At 40.1% G+C, this 22,584-nt stretch overlaps 1 protein-coding gene across 1 annotated transcript in view; it reads right to left on the minus strand.

Annotated features, from left to right (window-relative positions):
• SHTN1 (shootin 1) overlaps positions 1-22,584 on the minus strand; it is a 72,925-nt gene that overhangs the window by 46,720 nt on the left and 3,621 nt on the right. Inside the window, exons 2-6 of the mRNA XM_024198443.1 lie at positions 21,345-21,439; positions 19,133-19,301; positions 16,350-16,447; positions 15,287-15,368; positions 11,528-11,622 (exon numbers count right to left, since the gene is read on the minus strand). Coding sequence (XP_024054211.1) covers positions 11,528-11,622; positions 15,287-15,368; positions 16,350-16,447; positions 19,133-19,301; positions 21,345-21,431 — 531 coding nt within the window. The 5' untranslated portion in view covers positions 21,432-21,439. The remainder of the gene's footprint in view (positions 1-11,527; positions 11,623-15,286; positions 15,369-16,349; positions 16,448-19,132; positions 19,302-21,344; positions 21,440-22,584) is intronic.

Consider the following 22,584-nt stretch of genomic DNA (forward strand, 5'->3'; position numbering starts at 1 on the left):
TTGTGGAATCTCCATCTCTGGAGATATTTAAGAGTAGGTTAGATAAATGTCTATCAGGGATGGTCTAGACAGTATTTGGTCCTGCCATGCGGGCAGGGGACTGGACTCGATGACCTCTTGAGGTCCCTTCCAGTCCTAGAATCTATGAATCTATGAATCTATGATAGTCAGAATTTATGGCTAGCTAAGCTCACCTAGCTGGGAGAGAAGGACCTGAGAATGGTGGCCCTGTGATAGGGCTGGGGATAAAGGGTCCCAGTAGGAAGAGGCCCTAGGAAATAGCAGTGAAGGACTGAAGTTGAGCAGCATGTGAGCTACTGTGTATACAGTCCCTGGGTTGGAACCTGGAATACTGGGCAGGCCTGACTTTCCCTAGCTACCATAGGTAAAGTGGTGTAGACCTCAAGAAGGGGAAAGGGCTTATTTGATTTTCCGAACAAGGGGCTGCATTTAAATGTCCCCAAACTGGGGCTGAAGATCCTAGCAAGGACAGAGAGATGGTTTATTTATGTATTGGACTCTTTAATACCCCAGCAGAAGGGGTTCACTCAGACATTGCGACTTGGCCAGAGGGCCAAGCTACTGAAGACCTCCCAAGGGTGGCTGGCAGCCTGCAAGGGACACTAGGGGCGAGAAAAAGACTGTGGTACCACTCCTGGTCACTTGGAGGTGCGTGCTCCATTACACATCCTTACAGTCTTCTCAGTATGAGAAATTCATCACCAAGTCATACCAATTGTCTTACATCTATAATGCATCATCGCCCACAAGTCCCAAAAAAGAGAATCTCTTACTGCTACTTATTTATGTTCTCCAGTTAACATTTTCCCGTTTTAGCATCATATAGAATGGATTATATTATTCTATATATTCCTAAAGCACCCAGCCTTGTTGTATTCGGATGCCACTGAATCCATTTAGAAACAGATCAGATGCTTCCTGGAAGAGAAGCAAATCTCTTAACCCTCTTCCCAACAGATTAAATGGCTGACTTCAGAGGACTCAGATCTAGGTGGTACACTTCCTAGCGCACACAGCTGTGGCCATTTCACAACTTTCTTAGATGAAAGCTTGATGAGAGAGATTAGTCTTGTATCATGCTCTAAAGGTGGCAAGATTCAAGCTCAGGGTCTAAGACCTAAACATATCCCTCCTCTATTTCAATTATTTTCAGTTCAACCAGCTAGGCAGTGAATTAATTATTGTTACTAGGCTTGGTAGGATTACCTTATCGGGTAAATGTCGATTTTGTCATATACACATACAAATATTTCCTCAGAAGATAACCAAAATTTACAGACAAAGAAAAATGCTGCTGGAAAAATTATTAAAGTTTGATGTAAGGATATTTACTTTCTATAGTTTGACATGACATGTTGACAATTTGTGTTTTAACAGTTACAAAGCTTTGACTTTTTGAATCTCAACATCTACTGTCATTAAATAATTCTTGTCTGACTTCCCCCATTATTCCCTGCAATGGTGAACATTTAAATAAAAAAAAATGCTTAAAAATAAACAGATATTATCCATCAAAAATTAAAGTTTGATTCTGCCAAGCCTAATTATTACATAGCAGCTTTTGTTAAACTGTCCTTGGTAATACATAGATGCAGGTACGCATAACAGAAAAGTCTTTCCAGGAGCACAGGTCTTGCGGTATCCACTTGCAGACATGCCACATGGTCATTATAAATGACTCAAATGCTATTAATGGCTCTAAACAAGAGTTCTTGTGCAGCTCAACACACTCAGATCTCTGACTCAATTGCATGCAATCTCATGAGGGGCACAGGTCATCATCCTTTGTAGCAATTATGACAGTCCATCTTAAGAGTCACAAAAATAATAACAGCATCTGTCCTTTTTATATAGGAAGGTTCAATCCTGGATTAAATAACATTCCAACCAAGCACTTTCACAGGGCCCCATAATGAGAAGGGGCATCCTGAAGGTAACAAAGTTAAATACAGACACTGTACTGTACAGTTGATGTATACATACAGACACATTGTACTGTATATACACACTTTTAAAATGCATCTGTAATGGTCAGGGATTGAGAGGAAAATTAAAGCAAGCTGCAGGCAAGGCATGATACAGGGTTTTTTAAAACCTATATTAAAAAGGGGACTATAAAATGTGAATTTACCTCTGGGTAAAGCCTAGGTTTGCCTCTTAAAATATAAAAATATATAATCCAAACCATTCTGCTGCTCACTGTAAACATTTACAGAAGCCTGTTTCTTTCAGCAAGGTTTCAAAAGTAATTCAGGTGCAGGTATTGCATAGGAGTCAATGAGAGATGCTAACAAAGTGTCTACAAGTACTTTACAAGTATCATTGCAAGGCAAGATACATGCTTAATAAATCTTTTATATTAAATATTTTATTAAGCAAATGCGATTGTAGCATCAAGATCCTTAGCTCTGCTTCCTACACCCCTCCCGCTTTCCAGCACTGTCATATCTTCCTTTTCATTTGTGTTTATGGTACCTAACACAGTTTTCTTTGCTTTGTGGAATATTGCTTTTCAGGTCTAGCCTCTACATTATTGCTGTGGCCTTCAAGATCCCCTCTATGTGCCTTTGTCTTCTTGTATAGCATTTCACAAAAAACTGATAAATCTTAAAATGTCTCTTAAAACATGACACTAGCATTTTGATTATGCTTGCCAAGATCCCTAGGTTAACAGCCCTGGCTTATTCAGGTGGATACAGATTTTCTATTCCCTCATCCATCCACCTCCTTTCCCCCCCCCCCCCCCACCACCATTTATTTAGTTCTTTTATTCAAATTCCTGTAGCTTTTACAAAGGATGACTCACTTGAAACCCTTTTCCTTTCTCTCCCCCTTCCTCACCACAGCTGACAATATTTACTCAGTTTCTTTAGAATCTCTAAAGAGAATGAATTCTAATGTTTGAAGTTACATCATTTTTGATTAATTAAATACATATTATGGTGGTGCTAGTAGAACGACTATAATTAAAGCTGTACTGGATTTTTTTTTTTTAATCAAAAGCTTGGATTTTCAAGTGTTCTCATTCTTATGTGTGTGCGCGCTCGCTCGCTCTCTCTCACCTGCACCTAGCACACATATTTCCCCTCTCAACTGCCTGCACTTCAGTGGCAGATCCTCATCACTTATAGCAAAGACAAGGGGCACAAGGAGCATCACACATAAATGCACCCTATTCCAGCTGTCTGCACGGTTTCCTGACTCCCGCTATCTCAGTAGTAATGGTACCCTAAGAGTGTCACCTGGGAGATGCATAACCAGGCAGGGAAGGGTTTGATTTGAATGGGTGGGCCCTGTCCTGCACCTACTGGACATGAATAGCTCCCACTGAAATTAAGAGGCGCTGCAGGTGTTCAATCTAGATTAGATAGATAGATAGACCGACCGACCCATCCACCCACCCACCCACCCTCTAGGTAAAGGGCCTCTATTGTCAAAATAAAAAGCCAGGACAATATTTCTTGGCTCACAAAATAGTCATACAAAAGACAGAAGTGCACTATGATAAAGCGTATGTGCTGGCATTACTATTGCCAGGTCATTACTCAACAGTGACACATGCATATTACTCAGAGTGGTGGCTTATTTCCAGTAACAGTGTTCTGAATGAATTTATCATGAAGCTCTGAACAAGTGTGGTTAACATGAACGTTGAGCGAAAGAATGGCTTTGACAGCGTCTACGCTCACTCCAAATACTGTTCATCACAATGAACACTCGCTCCACTGGCCTGTATGTTCCTGATATACTCAAAGCAAGTTCTACTCCATTTAGCAAAATTTTTATCACATATTCTACAGTTATAAAGAAAAAACCCACCTGACTGACAAAATGAGACATCAGAGTGCTTCAAGACATCCCAAAAGATATTTCTGGCATAGGCGCTGACTCTGTAGGTGCTCTGGGGCCACCGAAAAAAATAGGGGGTCCTCAATACCCACAGGGCCGGATTAATCTTTTGTGGACCCCAGCACCCGAACTAGGGCCATGCCCTCTGCTGTGCCCCGAGGCCCCACCGGCCGCTTCACCCCGCCTACCGCTTCACCCCACCCCCACTCGGCCTCTCCCCCCCAAGGCCTTGCCCGCACTCTGCCCCTAGGCCCCGCTCCTGCTCGGCTCTTCCCCTGAAGCCCCACCCCCACTCGGCCTCTTCCCGAAATGCCAGAGCTAACATAATACAATCATTACAAAATCATATCCAACCAATGGGTTAAAAATCATATTTTGTTAAACACATTTCTTCTACGACCCCAATCCTGCAGTCAGCTGTGTGAATGGATTCTTGTGTCCACATGAAGCCCCACTGAGCTTCACATGATTGCAAGGATCTGCTTACATGGATGTGACTGCAGGGTCATGGTCTGTGCATTTAGCACCACCTCAGATTATTAAAGGGATACCAACTAGAAATCGATGTCAAAATTATTAAAAGTAGTTTCAAATACTCCTGTCCCTGAGTCCCTCTAAAAATGCTGATTTTATAATCATATTTTCCAATATTTTAACATGTTTTTCTCTCCCCTGCTGCTCATGAAAGACCAAAACTAACAACAGGGGAAACTGAATATACAGGGGAAACAGTAAAATGAACTTCATACTAATTGCTGCTATCTTGGCTTGCACACCAGCGATTAAACAAGGGACCTCTAAGTGCTGAAAAGCTTAAGTATAGCACTTGAGCTAAAGAGTCAGGCTCGCCACATGAGAGCTGTGACAGACCCATATCCTCTATGGCAGTGTTTCTGAAACTGGTGTCGCTGCTTGTGTAGGGAAAGCCCTTGGCGGGCCGGGCCGGTACGTCCCTCAGCCCAAGCCGCTTCCAGCAGCTCCCATTGGCCCACATCAGCGAACCGTGGCCAGTGGGAGCCGCGATTGGCCGGACCTGCGGACACAGCAGGTAAACAAACTGGCCCGGCCCGCCAGGGGCTTTTCCTACACAAGCGGCGACTCCAGTTTGAGAAACACTGCTCTATGGGTTGGTCACAGAGGAGATGCAACACACACTGACCAGTGGGTTATGCTGTCAAATGCATAACGTAAATCAAACTGAAAAAAACAAAATAATCTGAGGTGTTATTTGTAACAACAGATTAAAAATTAATAAAGGAGTGATTTTAAGATGATAGTCCCCCTTTGAAGAGAGAAAAGAATTTATAGATATACATTACTTTTTGCCACTTGTTTTCTTTGCTTAGTCTTTCTTCATTGTCAGAATTCAGTAAAGTAAAAAAAGTAATTACTTACACTTTTATGCCAGTTTCTACAGTCAATTTCACTTTTATGTTCCGGTGCACTGGCACAATACTGCAATGTTTGGGTAACAACTTTGCAGGGCAAAATTTCAATCTATACTAAAACATAGCTTACATATAATTTTTTCATATATGAAAATATTTCAGTTCTGTAGGTACTTTTGTTTTGCCTTTTTTCATTCAGTTTAAAATTCTGGGTTCATAATCCCAGACAGTGTCCCTGTACATTTTGACAAATATCCAAGCTCTGTAGATACAAATGGCTTATCTCTGACAGAGACAACAATCTCTGCATCATCCAGTATTCAGAAGTAAATAACTATTCTGCACTTCAGAAGGGAAAGCTAAAGCAGTGGTAAGAAGTGCAAAAGACTTAGCAAAATGTAGGATATGAAAGGTGATCCTTAGTAATCCTATATGTTGGTTTTCAGGATATAAAATTATATGGACATAATGGCAGGCAAACATGGGGGGAAATGGTAATAAAACAGCAGCAATTGTATAGTCCCAGGAGACTTAAAGGAGGAGAAAAATTGCTGCCATTTACCTGTAGTAAGTGTGATGAGTAAGTTAAACTATCCTAAGAACAAAGTATTTAGAGCAAGACATTTAGAAGTAAATATTTTTATTATATATATAGACAATAATTCACTTCAGTTTCCACATCTGTAACTGCTTTTGTTTTGAATACATTGAAGTGGAGTTTCAGGTATGGTTTTTGATCTATAAGATACTGTTAGGCCCTGATTCAAAACTCTTTAAAAAAAAATAATAATAACCCAATGGAAAGATTCCCATTGACTTCAACTGGCCATAAATGGCCAGAGAGGCTCCTACCTGAGACTGCCCATCTCACCTTGCCATACTTCCACAGTTGTGACCAGTGGAAGCATTCAAGCTCCAGGTCCTTTGATATTAAAAGAAGAGGGTCTGCTAGCAAGATGTTATTCAAGAGCCTCAGGACTTTGGAAAATTCTCCCCTTCTTGGTCCAAATAGACCCTAAGGGCATGCTTCAAAGACCATCTCTTTCCCTAGGCTTTTGTGGTGGGAAGGGTGTGTGCTGAGGGCCATATAAGAAAGAATGATTTTTGTTCTGTTCAGTGGATGATTTTTATTTCCCTTTTGACTGGTCACTCCTGTCATTTGCGGGAGGCTGCTAGATTTACTCTAGTTGGTATTGGTTCATGTACAGACACTCTCTTCTGTATCCCGTAAATCTAAATCTGCTTTGGTTACAAACGCATTAATCAAATAATTAAGGGTTTAGCAACTGAACTGTACCTGACTGAAACATACCTCTGCGCAGAGGTTCAAGACTATGGGCTCGTCCACACAGAGACATAGGTCCGGACTGTCAATGGGATTCGGGCTCCTAGCTACCTAAATCCTTTTGAAAATGAGATTTAGACTTTCAAGCCAGGTAGGCCTTGCAACAGTGAGCGCAGTAATGCCTAAATACTAGGGCTGTCGATTAAATGCAATTAACTTCACGCGATTAACTCAAAAAAATTAATCGCGATTAATCGCCATTTTAATCGCATTGTTAAACAATAGAATACCAATTGAAACAGTATTTTTCAACTCACCTCATACAAGTACTGTAGTGCAATCTCTTTATCGTGAAAGTGCAACTTACAAATGTAGATTTTTTTTTATTACATAACTTCACTCAAAACCAAAACAATACAAAACTTTAGAGTATACAAGTCCAATCAGTCCTACTTCTCGTTCAGCCAATCGCTAAGACAAAGAAGTTTGTTTACATTTACAGGAGATAATGCTGCCCGCTTCTTGTTCACAATGTCACCTGAAAGTAAGAACAGGTGTTTGCATGGGACTTTTGTAGCTGGCATTGCAAAGTATTTACATGCCAGATATGCTAAACATTCGTATGCTCCTTCATTTGTCGACCACCATTCCAGAGGACATGCTTTCATGCTGATGACGCTTGTTAAAAAAATAATCCGTTAATTAAATTTGTGACTGAACTCCTGGGGAGAAAATTGTATGTCTCTGGATCTGTTTTACCTGCATTCTGCAATATATTTCATGTTATAGTAGTCTTGGATGATGACTCAGCACATGTTCATTTTAAGAACACTTTCGCTGCAGATTTGACAAAACGCAAAGAGGGTACCAATGTGAGATTTCTAAGGATAAATACAGCACTCGACCCAAGGTTTAAGAATCTGAAGTGCCTTCCAAAATCCGAGAGGGAAGAGGTGTGGAGCATGCTTTCAGATGTCTTAAAAGAGCAACAGTCTGATGCAGAAACTACAAAACCCAAACCACCAAAAAAGAAAATCAACCTTCTGCTGGTGGCATCTGACTCAGATGACGAAAATGAACATGTGTCGGTCCGCATTGCTTTGGATTGTTATAGAGCAGAACCCGTCATCTGCATGGACGCATGCCCTCTGGAATGGAGGCTGAAGCATGAAGGGACATATGAACCTTCAGTGCATCTAGCAAGTAAATATCTTGCGATGCTGGCTACAACAGTGCCATGAGAACTTCAGTTCTCACTTTTAGGTGACATAGTGAACAAGAAGCAGGCAACAGTATCTCCTGCAAATATAAACAAACTTGTTTGTCCGAGTGATTGGCTGAACAAGAAATAGGACTGAGTGGTCTTTTAGGCTCTAAAGTTTTACATTGTTTTATTTTTGAATGCAGTTATTTTTTGTACATAATTCTACATTTGTAAGTTCAACTTTCATGATAAAAAGAGGTTGCACTACCATACTTGTATTAGGTGAACTGAAAATACAATTTCTTTTGTTTTTTACAGTGCAAATATTTGTAATCAAAAATAAAGTGAGCACTATACACTTTGTATTCTGTGTTATAATTGAAATCAATATTTGAAAATGTAGAAAACATCCAAAAATACTTAAATAAGTGGTATTCTATTATTAACAGTGTGATTAATCACAATTAATTTTTTTAATCGCTTGACAGCCCTACTAAATACCTTTAAAAATTTGGGCCTTAGTGCACGGCAAGCCAGGGTGCTTTCCATTTCAAAAGAGCAGTAAAGCCAAAGTACACCATGGAACGTTTACTGCACAGTAGCAGGGTCCACATGGCCAGTTAGCACATGGCAAGGTAGAGCATTATAGATTCACACCCCAACTTGCTGCGCACAAAGTCTCCATGTAGACAAGTCCTTACTGTTACTCTCAGACATACTACTTCTTTACTAGTTTAAGTAGTTGAAACATTGTTCCACAGTTTCTGGGATTATTGGGAGCAGAATTTTATTTATATATATTTTTTAAAATAGAGTAACAGTATAAGACATCTTTTCTGGAGAATGACGTGTTGCAGATCTAGCTCAGCATGTTATTGTTCTTGTTGACATATTCATTAGGATTGTGCTTGGCAACAGGTTGTAGTTCTCTGAAAAAAAAAAATGTATAGCCAATGACACTTGATAACCTGCCAGCTGTCTAATGAAGGCTTTTCTTTTTAGAGTGGTTCACAGTCATCCTGTTAAGTATCAGGGGGTAGCCGTGTTAGTCTGTATCTACAAAAACAACAAGGAGTCTGGTGGCACCTTAAAAACTAACAGATTTATTTGGGCATAAGCTTTCGTGGGTAAAAACCTCACTTCTTCGGATGCATCCGAAGCTTATGCCCAAATAAATCTGTTAGTCTTTAAAGTGCCACCAGACTCCTAGTCGTCCTGTTCTCACTTTTCTATTTTCAGTGTGGATATGATGCATAGGAATGCAAAAGGGGCAGTGTGCTTGTTGAGCTGATTGTGATGTGTATCAGAAGATGGCAGATGCCTGTATTTGACCATTTTATTTATAAATATATGGGGGGGGGAAAAACCAAAACCAAAACCAGACCAACCACCTCCAGACAAATAAACACTGGAATCTTCTCTGGCAAATGCTGGCCTCCTTCAACTTATTCTTACTCTATTTCTGTTGCCTCCACTAGTCTTTTTTTGATACAGTTTTCAAAGGAACCATAGTTCATTCATTTCAATCTAGATGGTCCAATCCTGCAAAGCCTTAAATACGTGAGTACTCCTGATTCAGAGAAGCAGTCCCATTGAAGTCAATGGGACAGATCCTAAACTGAAGTAAATTGTTACAGCTTTGAAATCATTGGGAGTTAAATGCCTAGATGCTTTTGAAAATCCCACTAGACACCCATCTGTGTCTTAAGGTACCTAACTACCCTTTAATATCTGGCCCTATACACTCTTGTCTTTGAAACTCTTATCTTTCTCCTTGAATATTTGTACTAATGAATAGCTGGGCCAATTATTCAAATACAAAGCTGAACAGGAACTAGAAGCAGTTATTTGCTGTGCGTGCAGCAGCAATGCACACTAGTTTTGGAGCTGGAAAGCCTTATAAGCATCATGCTGTCAGCAGAGACCCTCTCGGCTTCTGGGCTGTTGGGATGGGAGACTGAACCTGGTACCTCTCGTTCTAAAAGCATGTGCCTCCACCGACTGAGCCTGCCAAGGCCGTAGCAGGCTCATCAACCTCTGTATATTGCCCAATGACCAGCAGCAGAACAACAAAAGCATAGCACTGTGTGGTTGTGGGCTATACTCACAGTGTCTTCTTCCCCTAAAGAGTTCCCAGTTCTTTAAGTTCATTCATAGCTTACCTAGGGCTCTCAGATCAACAAAGCCTGGGGGGTTTGGAGGTGGTTTTTTTTTTTTTTTTAAAAGAAACAACTTTTTCTATGACTCTCTTCATCTATGAAGCATTATGAATATCCAGACCAAGACAAAGGTGTAGTTGGCAAACACTGCATCCAATAAACATATCCATTCGCTTCCGTAATCTCCCAGTCAAAAAATGCCCTTACCACACAATACGATCACTAGCATAGTGGGTGTAGTTAGATGCGCAGGAGTTATCAAGCAAAGATTTCTTGAAAGACTTGGTTAAAAGAAAATAAAAAGCCAGCCAGTTGCACAAAAGAAATTTAGTGCCCAGGAAAGCACATTCTATTTGCCTGTACCCAGGTGTTCCAAATTGAATGGACATTTCAAATCAGACCTAACATACTTCTACCGTTCACAACACTGCTGTTTTGCCAACTCTTATTTTACTGTGAGTCTTGCAATATTTGGTGTTCTCCTTAAAACCCTGGGTTCCAGAGTCACATGATTATTTGAGAATCTCAGCTTCTATTAAAAAAAAAGTTTTCTAGCCTACATAGTTATGGAGAAAATGCTTGATAACATAACCCATGTGTACCCTAAAGCTCAAAAACCAGGAAGCAAAGAAGAAGAACATTATTTTTTTTAAACTGCATGAGTTTTAAGCCAATCTCACGACTTTTCAGTGCTTGGGATTGGCAAGATTGCACTAGAGTTTATCAGAATTCCCATGGTGAACAATACTGCCACCTAGAACAGTAGTTTTCAACCTTTTTTCATTTGCAGACCCCTAAAAAATTTCAAATGGAGGTGTGGATCCTTTTGGAAATATTAGAGTCTGCAGACCCCCGGGGTCGTCCAACCACAGGTTGAAACCCACTGACCAAGAGAGTATTGGGACAGTTATCACAGACATTTCATAATGTTCTCTCAAAGCTCATTTTCTTCTTTGTATTTTCACAACACTGAAATCTATTTATGCCTCTCCCCCGCAGAGATGATTGTTTGAAATCTTCACCAACACTGGGTCTTCTCTGAAGACATATTCCAAACTGCAGACATATTTGCATATATCTGAATATTGTGCTGTGTCATATTTCTTTGGCTGGGTTCATATATTTTGCGAGTAAAAGTATTCCACTCCAAACCAGAGTGAAAAAAGAAAGTCGTCCTTGCAACATTAAGCCGATATTCTGGGAATATAAATTCTCCTGTTATGACTGTCTGAGACATCTCAAATTTAATAGCAAAATTAAAAAATGAAATAGAGGGAAATGTTACATTTTACCAATTTAATTTATTAATATAAATGTATTATAGTTTGCACTTCTAAGGCACTTACCACGTAATGATCCTAAAGTGTCTTATGAACATTGTAGAATTATTCCTTAAACATACCTGTGAAGTAGGTATTGTTAGACCAATTTTACAGGTGGGGAAACTGATGGCCAAGGTTAAGTGACTTGCTCAAGGCCATAGAAATGGTCTGTAAGAGGTCTGGGTTCCAGTCTGCTTTAGCCATAAAATCATCAAAACCTGTTCTCACCTCTTTGTATTTTACAAGACCCATATTTTATGGAATTCCTTCATCTGCAGGATTTCTGTTGATCTACCCACCTCTTGTGCAAATGACTCCGCTTTCTTCCGTAAATTCTTTTCCAACTCAAAGTTTTCCTGGAGTTCTTCATATTCTCCCATTGCCAGTACAGACACTATTTAAAAAACAAAAACAAAAACAGACAAAGCTGAATAAAAACAAGCTAGCAAAGAAATTAACAAAGATACAGTTTGTTTTATCAGGCCATGGGACAACATTGCTCAATATATTTTGATTCCTTACAAAGAATATAAAAATGTGTAGTTCTATATGTCCATATTTCTACATTCATTTCCAACCACCTATACTATTCTGACTTTGTTTTGCCCTCCTTTTCTTCCCTAAACTTCCTCTTTATATGCGTAATCACTGAACTATTAGATACTGCATTATTTCCTTCTGGTCCTAAACTGTTGTGTAGTGTTGCTATGGACTGCTACCTAGTTAAACTCCACCCAGAGATGGCTACCTTTCAATGGTGGGTGAAATGATACACACAATTTACTTATAATTTATGTACGTCTGTGCGTGTACACGGGTGCACATGCTCCCCATGTGTACATACACATCCCAAGCTTTGTAATGTTTGGAAAGTACTTTGGGATATTTCTTGTTATATAAACATAAAAAAAGGACATTATTTCTATTATTTTTCTCATGTCCTGTAACGCTGGCAGTACACGGTGCGAAGTTGACTATATACCATATCCAATTCTCTAAATTAACTTTTCCTCCCATAAAATTTCCAACAATACTTATTCATGTATTGAGACCTACTAAGTATGCTATTTCCCCAACACCGTTATCCATCCATCTAGGCTTTTAATAATGGCACCCACCACTGTGGCTAGTTAAAACCAAATCCATGAAAGGTCTCTGGCTTAAATTTCATTCCTATTTTCCATGAGGCTGTTAAGCTCAGAAAAAAATCAGCCCATGTTTTGCTTCTCTCTCCTCTCCTATCTCTCCCTCTTTTTCTCTGGTAACGATGTTGCAATATTTCTAGATAAAGATTATTTCAGTGTTGTCGCATACCAGTGAGCAAGGGATAAGAGGAGGATCTGCCCATTCCCCCACCCACGTATTACAGGAAGGAATAAGCAAGTACACAATAGTACTTACTCTGTCATACCTGGACTCAAGTAAGCCTGTAACGAGCACAAGGATGTAAATGGGGTCCTATTCCCCTATGTCAGCATGTTCCACCATCTAGCCCTATAAGCGTAGTACTCAATCCATAAAAGATTGTTGCATATTTTGTAAAGCAGCCCGCATTTCCAGGAAACTGACATTTGGCTACCAGAGATTAGTGGCTCTGTATCAAGGGGTCTCTTTACATCAGAGACCAATGAGATTGCAACAAGAAGGTAATATCAGTACTATTGAGTGCAACGTATTAAAACAATGGTTATGCAAGTGAGACTGATATTGCTGGCTAAAAAAAGAGCCATAGTGAGGCCAGGCATTGTGCAAACTTCCTCATATTGTTCTGCCCATACACTTCAATCCTGACCTGTGAGTAATATCAATAAACCCTTAAAAAAAGTCTCTTAATGACTACATGCACACATTGCTCTCTCAATGCACTTCAGCTCTAACTGACTAAGGACTGGTTTCCAGAGTAATGACATACAATTTCAAACACCACCCTCGGTAAATCCCCTGCCTCTTTGGAGACAAGCTTAACTATGTCTAAAGCAAAGCACTGTCAGTGGTACTTTGTGACATGGATTATAGGCTGCTAAAATCCAACTGATTCTCAAATTACATTTAAAAAAGAAAATTCTTGAACAAAACAATTAGAAAAAAATTTACGATAATTCACCAATCCTGGCCAGAATAATTTATTCCTTCTACATCTACAGAACTCTGCAACAGAGCTGCATGGTATACAAGAGCTAACAGGAATAGAGTATATGAGAACTAGCAAATCAGTAATCTCCAGCGCTCTGCTAGCTCACACAAAGGACAGAGGGATCAGTGTATGGTCAAGTAATTTTGTCTGCCTATGTATCCTATCTTCTAGGTGGTAGGGCATTTCTACTACGTGCATCACCACTCAAATAACTGAAATATATTGCTATACTAGACACTGGTCTGGTATTAGCCTACTCCGTTGGATCTAGGCAGATGGATTGCCCTTCTGCTCAAGCACATGAAGATATTTCAACAAAACATTGTAGAAGGTGTTAAGAAGAGCCCCTGCTTTCATCCATCACACCATGCCAGCAGACACTTCCTTGGCACAGTCTATCACGCTGATGATGCTTTTAGGGTACTTCCACATGGCAAGCAGGAACCTGCAACAGCGAGTCTCAGAGCCCAAGTCTACAGACTCAGGGATATGGGGCTCATGCTACGGCGTTAAAAGTAGCTGTCTAGACATTCAGGCTCAGACTGGAACATCTATACAGCTATTTTTAGCACCGTAATTTGAGTCCCACAAGCCCAAGTCTGTAGGCCTGAGCTCTTAGACTCGCTGTTGTGTGTTTCTGCTTGCCATGTAGACGTACCTCTAGAGTCCTCAAAGTGCTGCCTTCACGTTCTCTGATGCTCAAGCAATGGAACTGCAAGTGAAAGTGAGGAAATACATAGAAGCACAGAACCACAGGGTTACAAGGGAACACAAGGGTCATCTAGTCTAACACCCCTGCCAAGATGCAGGATTTATTGTGTCTAAACTATCAAGACAAATGGCTATCCAGCCTCTTTTTGAAAACCTCTAGTGAAGGAGCTTCCATGACTTCCCTAGGCAATTTGTTCCATCGTTCTATTGTTCTTACATGATCTATGAAAGCTTCCAGAAAGCCCACTGATGTTTCTGCAAACTCTTTCCCTGTGCTCAATAACAGCCTGTGGGATTCACAAAAACAACAACAAATACAAGCATTTCCTGCTAAATATTCAAGCCAACAGCAGAATCCGGAATTTCACAACACTGTAGAAGGGGACAGACTACGCTGATCCTGTGTACATCTTCCAATGACATCATAAATTGTCTGGAATCCCCACTACTTGAGAGACCACATCTGTCTGTCAGTGTGACACTCGCCAGCTGATGGATTCAAATTAATAGTCCCTTTTCGGTGTAAAAGGACAGAGCTGGTCAAAGAACATTCTGTGAGAAGACCGTGGCCTTTGGAACTCACTGTGCTCCTTTGTGTGTAGTAGCCTGAGTCAGAAGATTTTGGGGGGGGTGCTGCAGGACCTATCTACCTGTTTTCCCATGGGAGTTGGTGGAGAATGATTGTGGGGGAATGATTTGGAGAAGATTTCAAACAGGAAATGGTGTATGAGTGGGGAAGATCGCTCTCTTTGAATATTGATGGGTGTAGCCCTTGTATGTGCTGTTTTGAATGGAAAACTTTGCAATGCATCAGGAATTGTAGATATTTACAATTAAGTACCTAAGTTAAGAGGAAGGTTGGTCCTTGTGGTTAAGACAACAAACTGGGACTCAGGAGATCTGGGTTTAATTTCCACCTCTGCCACAGACTCCCTCTGAAATCCTGGGTAAATTCACTTAAATCTCTCTGTGCCTTGGTTCCCCATCGATCACACCTTTCACCTGTCTTGACTATTTAAAGAATGAGATTTTTTTTAGAGAAGGGACTGTCTCCTACGTGTTTACACAGTGCCTAGCACAACATGGCCCGAATGTCACTTCAGTCACTATGAAGATAAATTACAACACAATTTAAGAAAAAGCTCTGCAGATTATCGGGAGATAAAGTAGCAACGGAGGAAGATGGTGAAAAAACAATATTGAGAACACGCACCTCGGTTACATTTTTCCAATAGTTTCCTTTGTTCATGAACTTCTGCTGTCAGAACAGCTTTTTCTTCCTTTACTTTATTTACCTAGAAGAGTACAAATAAGACACAAACAGATGAATAATAAATTAGTGAGAATCTAATTAACAGCATAATATATTATTGCATCTTATTTTACATGCAGATTTACTTTGAATAGTTGATTTCTGACTGGAGTGCTTACTTTCGGCTTCAGATTGTAATTTTCAAAGGGGTTTAAGGGAGTTCCCCACCTGACTCATTGATATTTCTCTCCTCGAGATAATATTGTTTTCAAACGTTATGAAGTACTGCAGAACCAAACTGGTCTTTTGGAGATTGCATTGCCCACTTTCATGACACACAACCAATTACAGCCGCAAATACAACATATCTGTACTTCTACATTGTCTTTATCCTGACAGATTCCAAGGTAAAAGGTTAAAAAGCTATTCGCTTACCCACTATTGACTGAATTTTAACACAGGCAAGCTACAGTTATGCAATTTTTTTGGGGGAGGGGGAGACAAGGGGAGGGAGAGGATGTCTCTGTTTATTGTCCAAGAGCTGTTGCTTGGAATATTGAATGCAGGTGTAGGGCAGACAGGACAAATGATTATAAACTGTGATTTGCATCAGTACATAGCTTACCCCAGTTTGAAACATGTTTAGTTCTATATGCCATCGGCTCAAAACAGCCCCTTTGCCTGTCTAGTTACATTGGTGAGTAACTGCTGATGGCTAAAAATCAGGGCAAGATCCAACGCAGACAACACCACAGTTTAGACCAGAGAATAACAATCCTTGGTCCACAAAGCCCTTCCTGGACATCCACACAAAATCAAATAATTTGGGAGTTGGGGGATACATTAAGGTGGTCAGTGAAAGGACCTGTCTCTTACGAAGTCGTCCATAGTACAACAAGGTTGGTGAACCCTCCGATTAGATAGTATTCAATTAACTTCACAACTGACAGTTTTCAACCAACACTACATACAAAAGGTACTGAATGCATACTAATGGTCTCGCCTTCCATGCTACAATACATACTTCTTCAATTACTTCTACAAGTTTGCGCCTCAGGTTTTCCAGATCAATGGCCAAGGTCTTCTTTTGCTCCTGAACAGATATAATTTGATCTCGCAGCTCTACATTTTCAGGAGGGGAAAAAAAAATATTTTTCATCTTATACTCGAGGGGGTGAGGTGGGGAATCCAACAATTATGTGGATACAGCCGAGCATGAAACACACTGGGCTGCAAAGACAAAATATCAGTCATAGCCTAGGTTCCATAAATACATACACAGACACATGCTTCTCTTAGGTGTCATACAACAGATCTGCAACGCGGCTACAGTTTCAGATTTGCTCTACCAAGGTAATCTCCCTTGTCCAGTTCTTTTATCTTTGCTTTTACTGCATTCTGCTGAAAACTCTTTCTGAAAAGCAATATGCTATTATGGGTGCAATGCTGCCAGATGCTGAAGACCCTCAGTCCCCTCAGGAGATGCTCAGCACCTCACAAGATGAGGCCATGTGGCAACAGAAAAATATTTTTAGAGGCTGCCTGTAAAACAAATTAATGCACTTGAATTCCTTTCGGATCATGATCTCTTTCTTGTCACAATAAGATATAAACAAACAACAGGCACTTAATACTTTGGGAGGTTTTCTGTGAAGAAATACTCCTGAATAGCTGCCAATTTATAACCCTTGTGACATTATTTGAAGTGAGTCAGCATATAACCTTTTTACTGATAGAAGAGCTAATTCTAGTAATTTTCTCCTCGGAATTTGTTTCTTAATTTACTTCATATTTTGATAATTAAATTACAATGGAATAAAACATTGGATTACAATCACTTCTTATTGGGAGCATAAGGGCTTAGTTTAAAATTGTTGCTTAACACTAAAAAATAAGGAGACAAAAGATACAGACTTACTGGCTCTATTAGTTCTCACCAAACCCTCTGATTCCCCACCTGCCTTCCATTTTTCATAGTGCTGCTGCTCTTTGAATACCAAACCATTAGCTTCAACTTCTGTTCCTAGTCAATTGCAGACTGGGCAGAGATGGTTGCTGGACATACCGGATATTGCATATTGGGAGCAGTGATTAAAATTATTTAAAATCCCTGGAAATATTGGGCTTTTCAAACTTTTTCTTTTTGTCTGAATAGCAGCCTCCACCCTGCTCTCTCTGGGATGGGCACCTGGGGAACTTTCCATGCAAGTGGCTGGGCAAAAGTACATTGGCAAGGATTGGGGGTGTTTTCCGTGTGTTGTTTTTGGAGCAAATCAGCAAAGATCTCCCTGCTTAAACAAACGTGATCTCCCTCCAGCCAGTGGGACACTATACCCCCTCCTACTACAGTGACCATTATACCACTGCTAAAATACTTTGCACTTCCATTCAAGAATCACAAACATTTAACAAATGTTAAGGAAGGCTCCCAGCACCCATGTGAGGTAGGCAGGATTATTTATTATCCTTCTACTGTGCAGAAGGAAAGTCTGAGGCACAGGGAGGTTGTAACTTGCCCAAGACCTCACAGTAAGTCAGTGACAGAGCAGGGAATAGAAACCAGCTATTCTAACTCCTGGAAAACAGACCACATTTCGTTGTATAATGGCGTCTTCAACAATGACAAGAGATACAATGCATCCCTCCCTTTCCCTCCACCCTCACTGTGCTTATCTGAACCTTTGACCTTTCAGTTATTCTCTCCTCCTCAACTTCCTTAGTACCCTTCTCAGTACCCAACCAGACTTTTCCCTGCTCCCTCTCTTCTCAACCTCCAACAGGATCCTTGGCTTCGTTCTCCAAGGGGAAGTACTAGGAACTCTGGAGTTCGATCCCAGTTCTGACAGTGATTCGCTGTGCAGTGTTAGACAAAGCATTTAACTGCTCTGTGCCTCAGCTTTCTCGTTGGTAAAATGGGGAGAATCATACTTCCCTACTACACGGGGGTGTTTTGACAATTATCTAGTTCATGTCTGCACAGTGTCTGATCTTTACATCCAGACTCTTTCTTCACTAGCATAGGCTGCACCAGTATAGTAATTAAGTGAGGTCACACAAGTTAAATTGAGAGTAATTAACACGATTAAATCTCAGGACCATAAAACACTCTGTAAGTAGTAGGATTACTGCTATTGTGATTAGAAAGAGTAGAGGTTCTTTTAAAAAGGGAGCATTTTAACTTGTCTCATAATGCTGAATTGGGGAAATCCATACATGCCCTTTGTTAGAAGCCATGCCATCATAATCAACACAAGCTTATGCAGAATCAGGCTGGGAGGGAAGCTCTTATTCCAGTAGGGACTGATTGCAAAAAAAAGAAAAAGGAACTCAAAAACTTACTAATAAAGTAGAGTTCTCTGGGATAAACACCCTTTGTCACCCTCAAGCTTTGCTGTTTGTCCCAGTGCAAAAGTCCCTGTTTAACTCACTTATTTTGGTAGTGCCTCACGCAAAGTTAGATGGACACAGGGTTTTCATGGAAGGAAATATAGAGATACCAAATGAAAGCTGGCAAGGAACGCTGCCTTATATGCCTACTGAGGAAACTTTACACAAACAGCAGCTGAAATAATGCCATAGGTGACCCTGCCCTCAGTCTTTCTGTGTATGTAAAAAGTAACAAGTGACTGACACGTCACTGTTACTAGACTAATGCAAATGTTTATTTTATTGAGTCAACAACACTGAAAGCTCTCACCTGAGTGTAGAACTACTCCGTCATTGCATTGTAACTTGTTCTACAGTATGTATGTTTGATATGGTAACAGTTATCCTGCACAATGCGGTCTATTCAACAGCAGAGCTCACCTTTCATTTGCTGTTGACAATGCACCGAGTTGCACGAACCCGAGCTACCTTCAGTTTCCGTGGATGAATCATCGTCATCAATGTTAATTTCTTCTGTAATAATATCTGGCCCCAGTTTAGCCATATACAACATGCTAATTCTTTTCAGGGTCTTATTTTCTTTGTTCAACTGAAAAGTAAAGATACAGTATGTAACTAAGTATATTCTTTTTCTTCTCTATTTTAATCAGAAGATTTATCAATCAGCAGCAAGCAAGACAAAATTCTATTACTTTAAAACATAGCACCTAACACTAAAGAGGGGCCCAAACCATGAAGTTTGGCCCCCTACTACTTTGAAGTGGTTTGGATCTGACATTATGGTTCAGTCAGGCCCATTTCTTACTTCATATAGGAAATGTTTCTCTCTGGTACTCCTGGTTAGTGAATATCCTAGATAGCCTCAAATCAATTAATTAGCATGCTTACTTTAATCCTATATATTGTGATAGCTGCCTCAGCTCCTGTCCTTCATCATACATTGGCATTAATAAAAGTGCTTAATCCTAAAGAAGTCATAATTAACTTCTAATTATTTTGATGCCAGAGAGTTAACAACATAGGTTCAATATATGTAAAAAGACAGTCATATCACAGAATTTAAATAATCGAATACACTATGGGTCATAACCACAGGCCAATGCCCATCCCCAGTAGTTGGGTTGGATGCTAAGCAGATGCATGTCTGGGAAAGAACAATGAGGGAGTTTAAATGCACCCCTACCATGAAGCGAGTTGGTGCTGGCAGGAAGAACTGGAGGATCCAGATAGCAAAAGATTCTTCGGTCTCCCTCCCACCCTTTCCTTGGTTGCTCCACATCTGTATTCTGCCTGCATGTACATAGCCCCTCAAAGCTAAGCTCCACAGTGCACAAGGGGTGTGCAATGTTTGCATGCCCATGTGCCAACATCTAAGCAACCCTCTCTGCCCCCACAGAGATCAGGTCCAGATCTGCCCCCAACGACACGCAATGCACCCTGGCCTATACAATCTGAAAAATGCAGCCAGTGACCATACTTCCTCCTTTGATTAGAAGGGATACCCTACAGTTACTGTACTGGGGAAATGATCCTGAATTCTTTACCTAGGCAAAACTCCCTTCCATAAAAATGGGAGATTTGCTTGAGTACAGAGCCTCTTCAAACACATCTCACTTCCAAAGACTGAAATAAAGGAAGCAGAGGAATCTTGCACGTTTTAGTTAGCACATACTAACAAGCACATCAGCCCTACTGGACAGGGCAAGTCTTTTAACCACCCATGTGTGTCACTATGTATGTTACAAATAATGAACAGAGGAGAGGAAAGTTACATACATAAATTACTTTTCTTAGTTATATGCTGATTGACTACCTTATGAATTCTAATATCGTGTCATTATGCAAACAATTAAGTAAATACCTCTGGAAAGTACATTGCTAATGCATCTAAATTAAAGAGATTTCTTGTTGGTGTGATTTCTGCCACATCCCAAGTAGTACTCTGGGCAGGCAAAAAAGCAGCTGGCATTGCTAATGAAATTTGGTTCAAAATTGCTGTAATCCATTTTCTGATGAAGTGGCTCAGATGCATTTTGCACAACCAAAAATACATAACACAGAGATAAAAACATTCTTTAATAATAATGTACTTCTGATGAGATGGAATATAGAAAATTACACACTTGGTAAATTCATCAGACTAGATGCAATCAACAGAGCACTGGAGGTCACCTTTTGCCTGCCCTCGGTTAGCTTTCATGAACAATCACCTGAAATGTAATGTTTTGGCCGACTTTTTCATTTGATTCATATACTGAGATGCCCATTATTCCTTTATGTCACATGTGGGATAGTTTTAAACTTGTTTACCATTTAGCCCAAACACACATAAAATGGACTATAAAAAGTAATGCTCCATGAATTACTGGTATCTTGCTTGCTATTCCAAAAGCATAACTAAATAGACACTTCTAAAAGGACGGCACCTTCCATCAAAACAACAAATACATTTTACAGTGTTTCACATATGAATTATAGTTTTTACTATCTTAAAGCTATTTCATATCTCAAAGAAGGCAAACAGGCATCTGCTGTGCTTACAGAGAGACACACACCCCATCCCCTTCTTTCAGAATGAGATCATGAAATCAGAATATAGATATAACTGAACAATTGTATTAATTGTTCTCACCTTAGAAGCCAAAGCTTCAGCACTTTCACGGCACGTCTTTTCGATTTCAAGGTGGTTCTGCATACAATTTACTTCCTCGATAACCATGTGAGAAACTAGAAAATGGGAAAATGTGTTTCTTACAAAGCTGAAAAAGCTGACTAATTTTTTACTGTAACTGACACTCATCCCATGATTATGACTACACCGTCTTCCACATCAATAACGTTTTAAAATGGTTTTGCAAACTCAGAAAAGCACAGCCCATACGAATGCATGTAGAGAGGAAAGGTTATGAAAACAGAATGAGAGATATACTTTGTAAGCAACAATCAGAATATTATTAACCATGCTAGCAAAATTATAATTACAGAAGTTTCAGATAGCTAAAAGCAAGTCATAAATTGACAGGTTTTTAAGGCCAGAAGGGACAATTTTGACAATGATCATCATTTATTAATTGTATTGTAGTAGTACGCAGGAGCTCTAGTTGGACCAGAACCCCATCATGCTAGGTGCTAAACAAATAAAAGAAAGGGGGGGGGGGGAAGAGAGGGAGAGAGAGTCTCTGCTCCAAAGTGTGAGTTCCTTCACAACACAGGGCACTCACATGGAGTAGTACCGTACTCCACAAGTGGGCTCACTGACTTCATGGAGACCATTCCAGGCATAATGTAGGATTCTGTTGTTGGCTGAACACTATATCATAAAAGCCACAGAATGGGCATGCCACACAGCTTAGTTAATACTGCTGTTGAAACTTTAACTTGGGCATTTCCTGACTTTATTTGTAATTTAAACTGTGCAATTGGAACAATGCAATGACGAAGGTTTTTGTATTTTAATTATTATTTATGGCTTGAGTTCTCTCTGTGCCTGGCACTGTACTAACATAAACTAAAGACTTTACAACCTGTGCTCCCAGTCCTGCTACAATACACATAGGCAGACCCCAACACTCACATGGATCCTTTTGTGGGACTGGGGCCTAAATAAGATACAGTGATGATCAGATAGTAACACACAACAGAAATATCCACATTAGAACTTTTGAGATCATGTCAGAGTGACTGTGAAATAGGCAATTTGGTATCTGAGCACCTCACAATGTTTACATGTATTTATCCTCAAACCCCCATAAAACAGGGAAGTACTATTATCCCCATTTTACAGAGGGGGAACTGAGGCACAGAGGGACTAAAAGGGGATTTTCAAAGCACAGATGGCAGTTAGGTGCCTAACTCGCATTGACTTTCAGTGA

This window comes from Terrapene carolina, unplaced genomic scaffold (genome assembly GCF_002925995.2).
Source record: "Terrapene carolina triunguis isolate 2854851 unplaced genomic scaffold, T_m_triunguis-2.0 Scaffold95, whole genome shotgun sequence".
Taxonomy (NCBI): domain Eukaryota; kingdom Metazoa; phylum Chordata; order Testudines; family Emydidae; genus Terrapene; species Terrapene triunguis.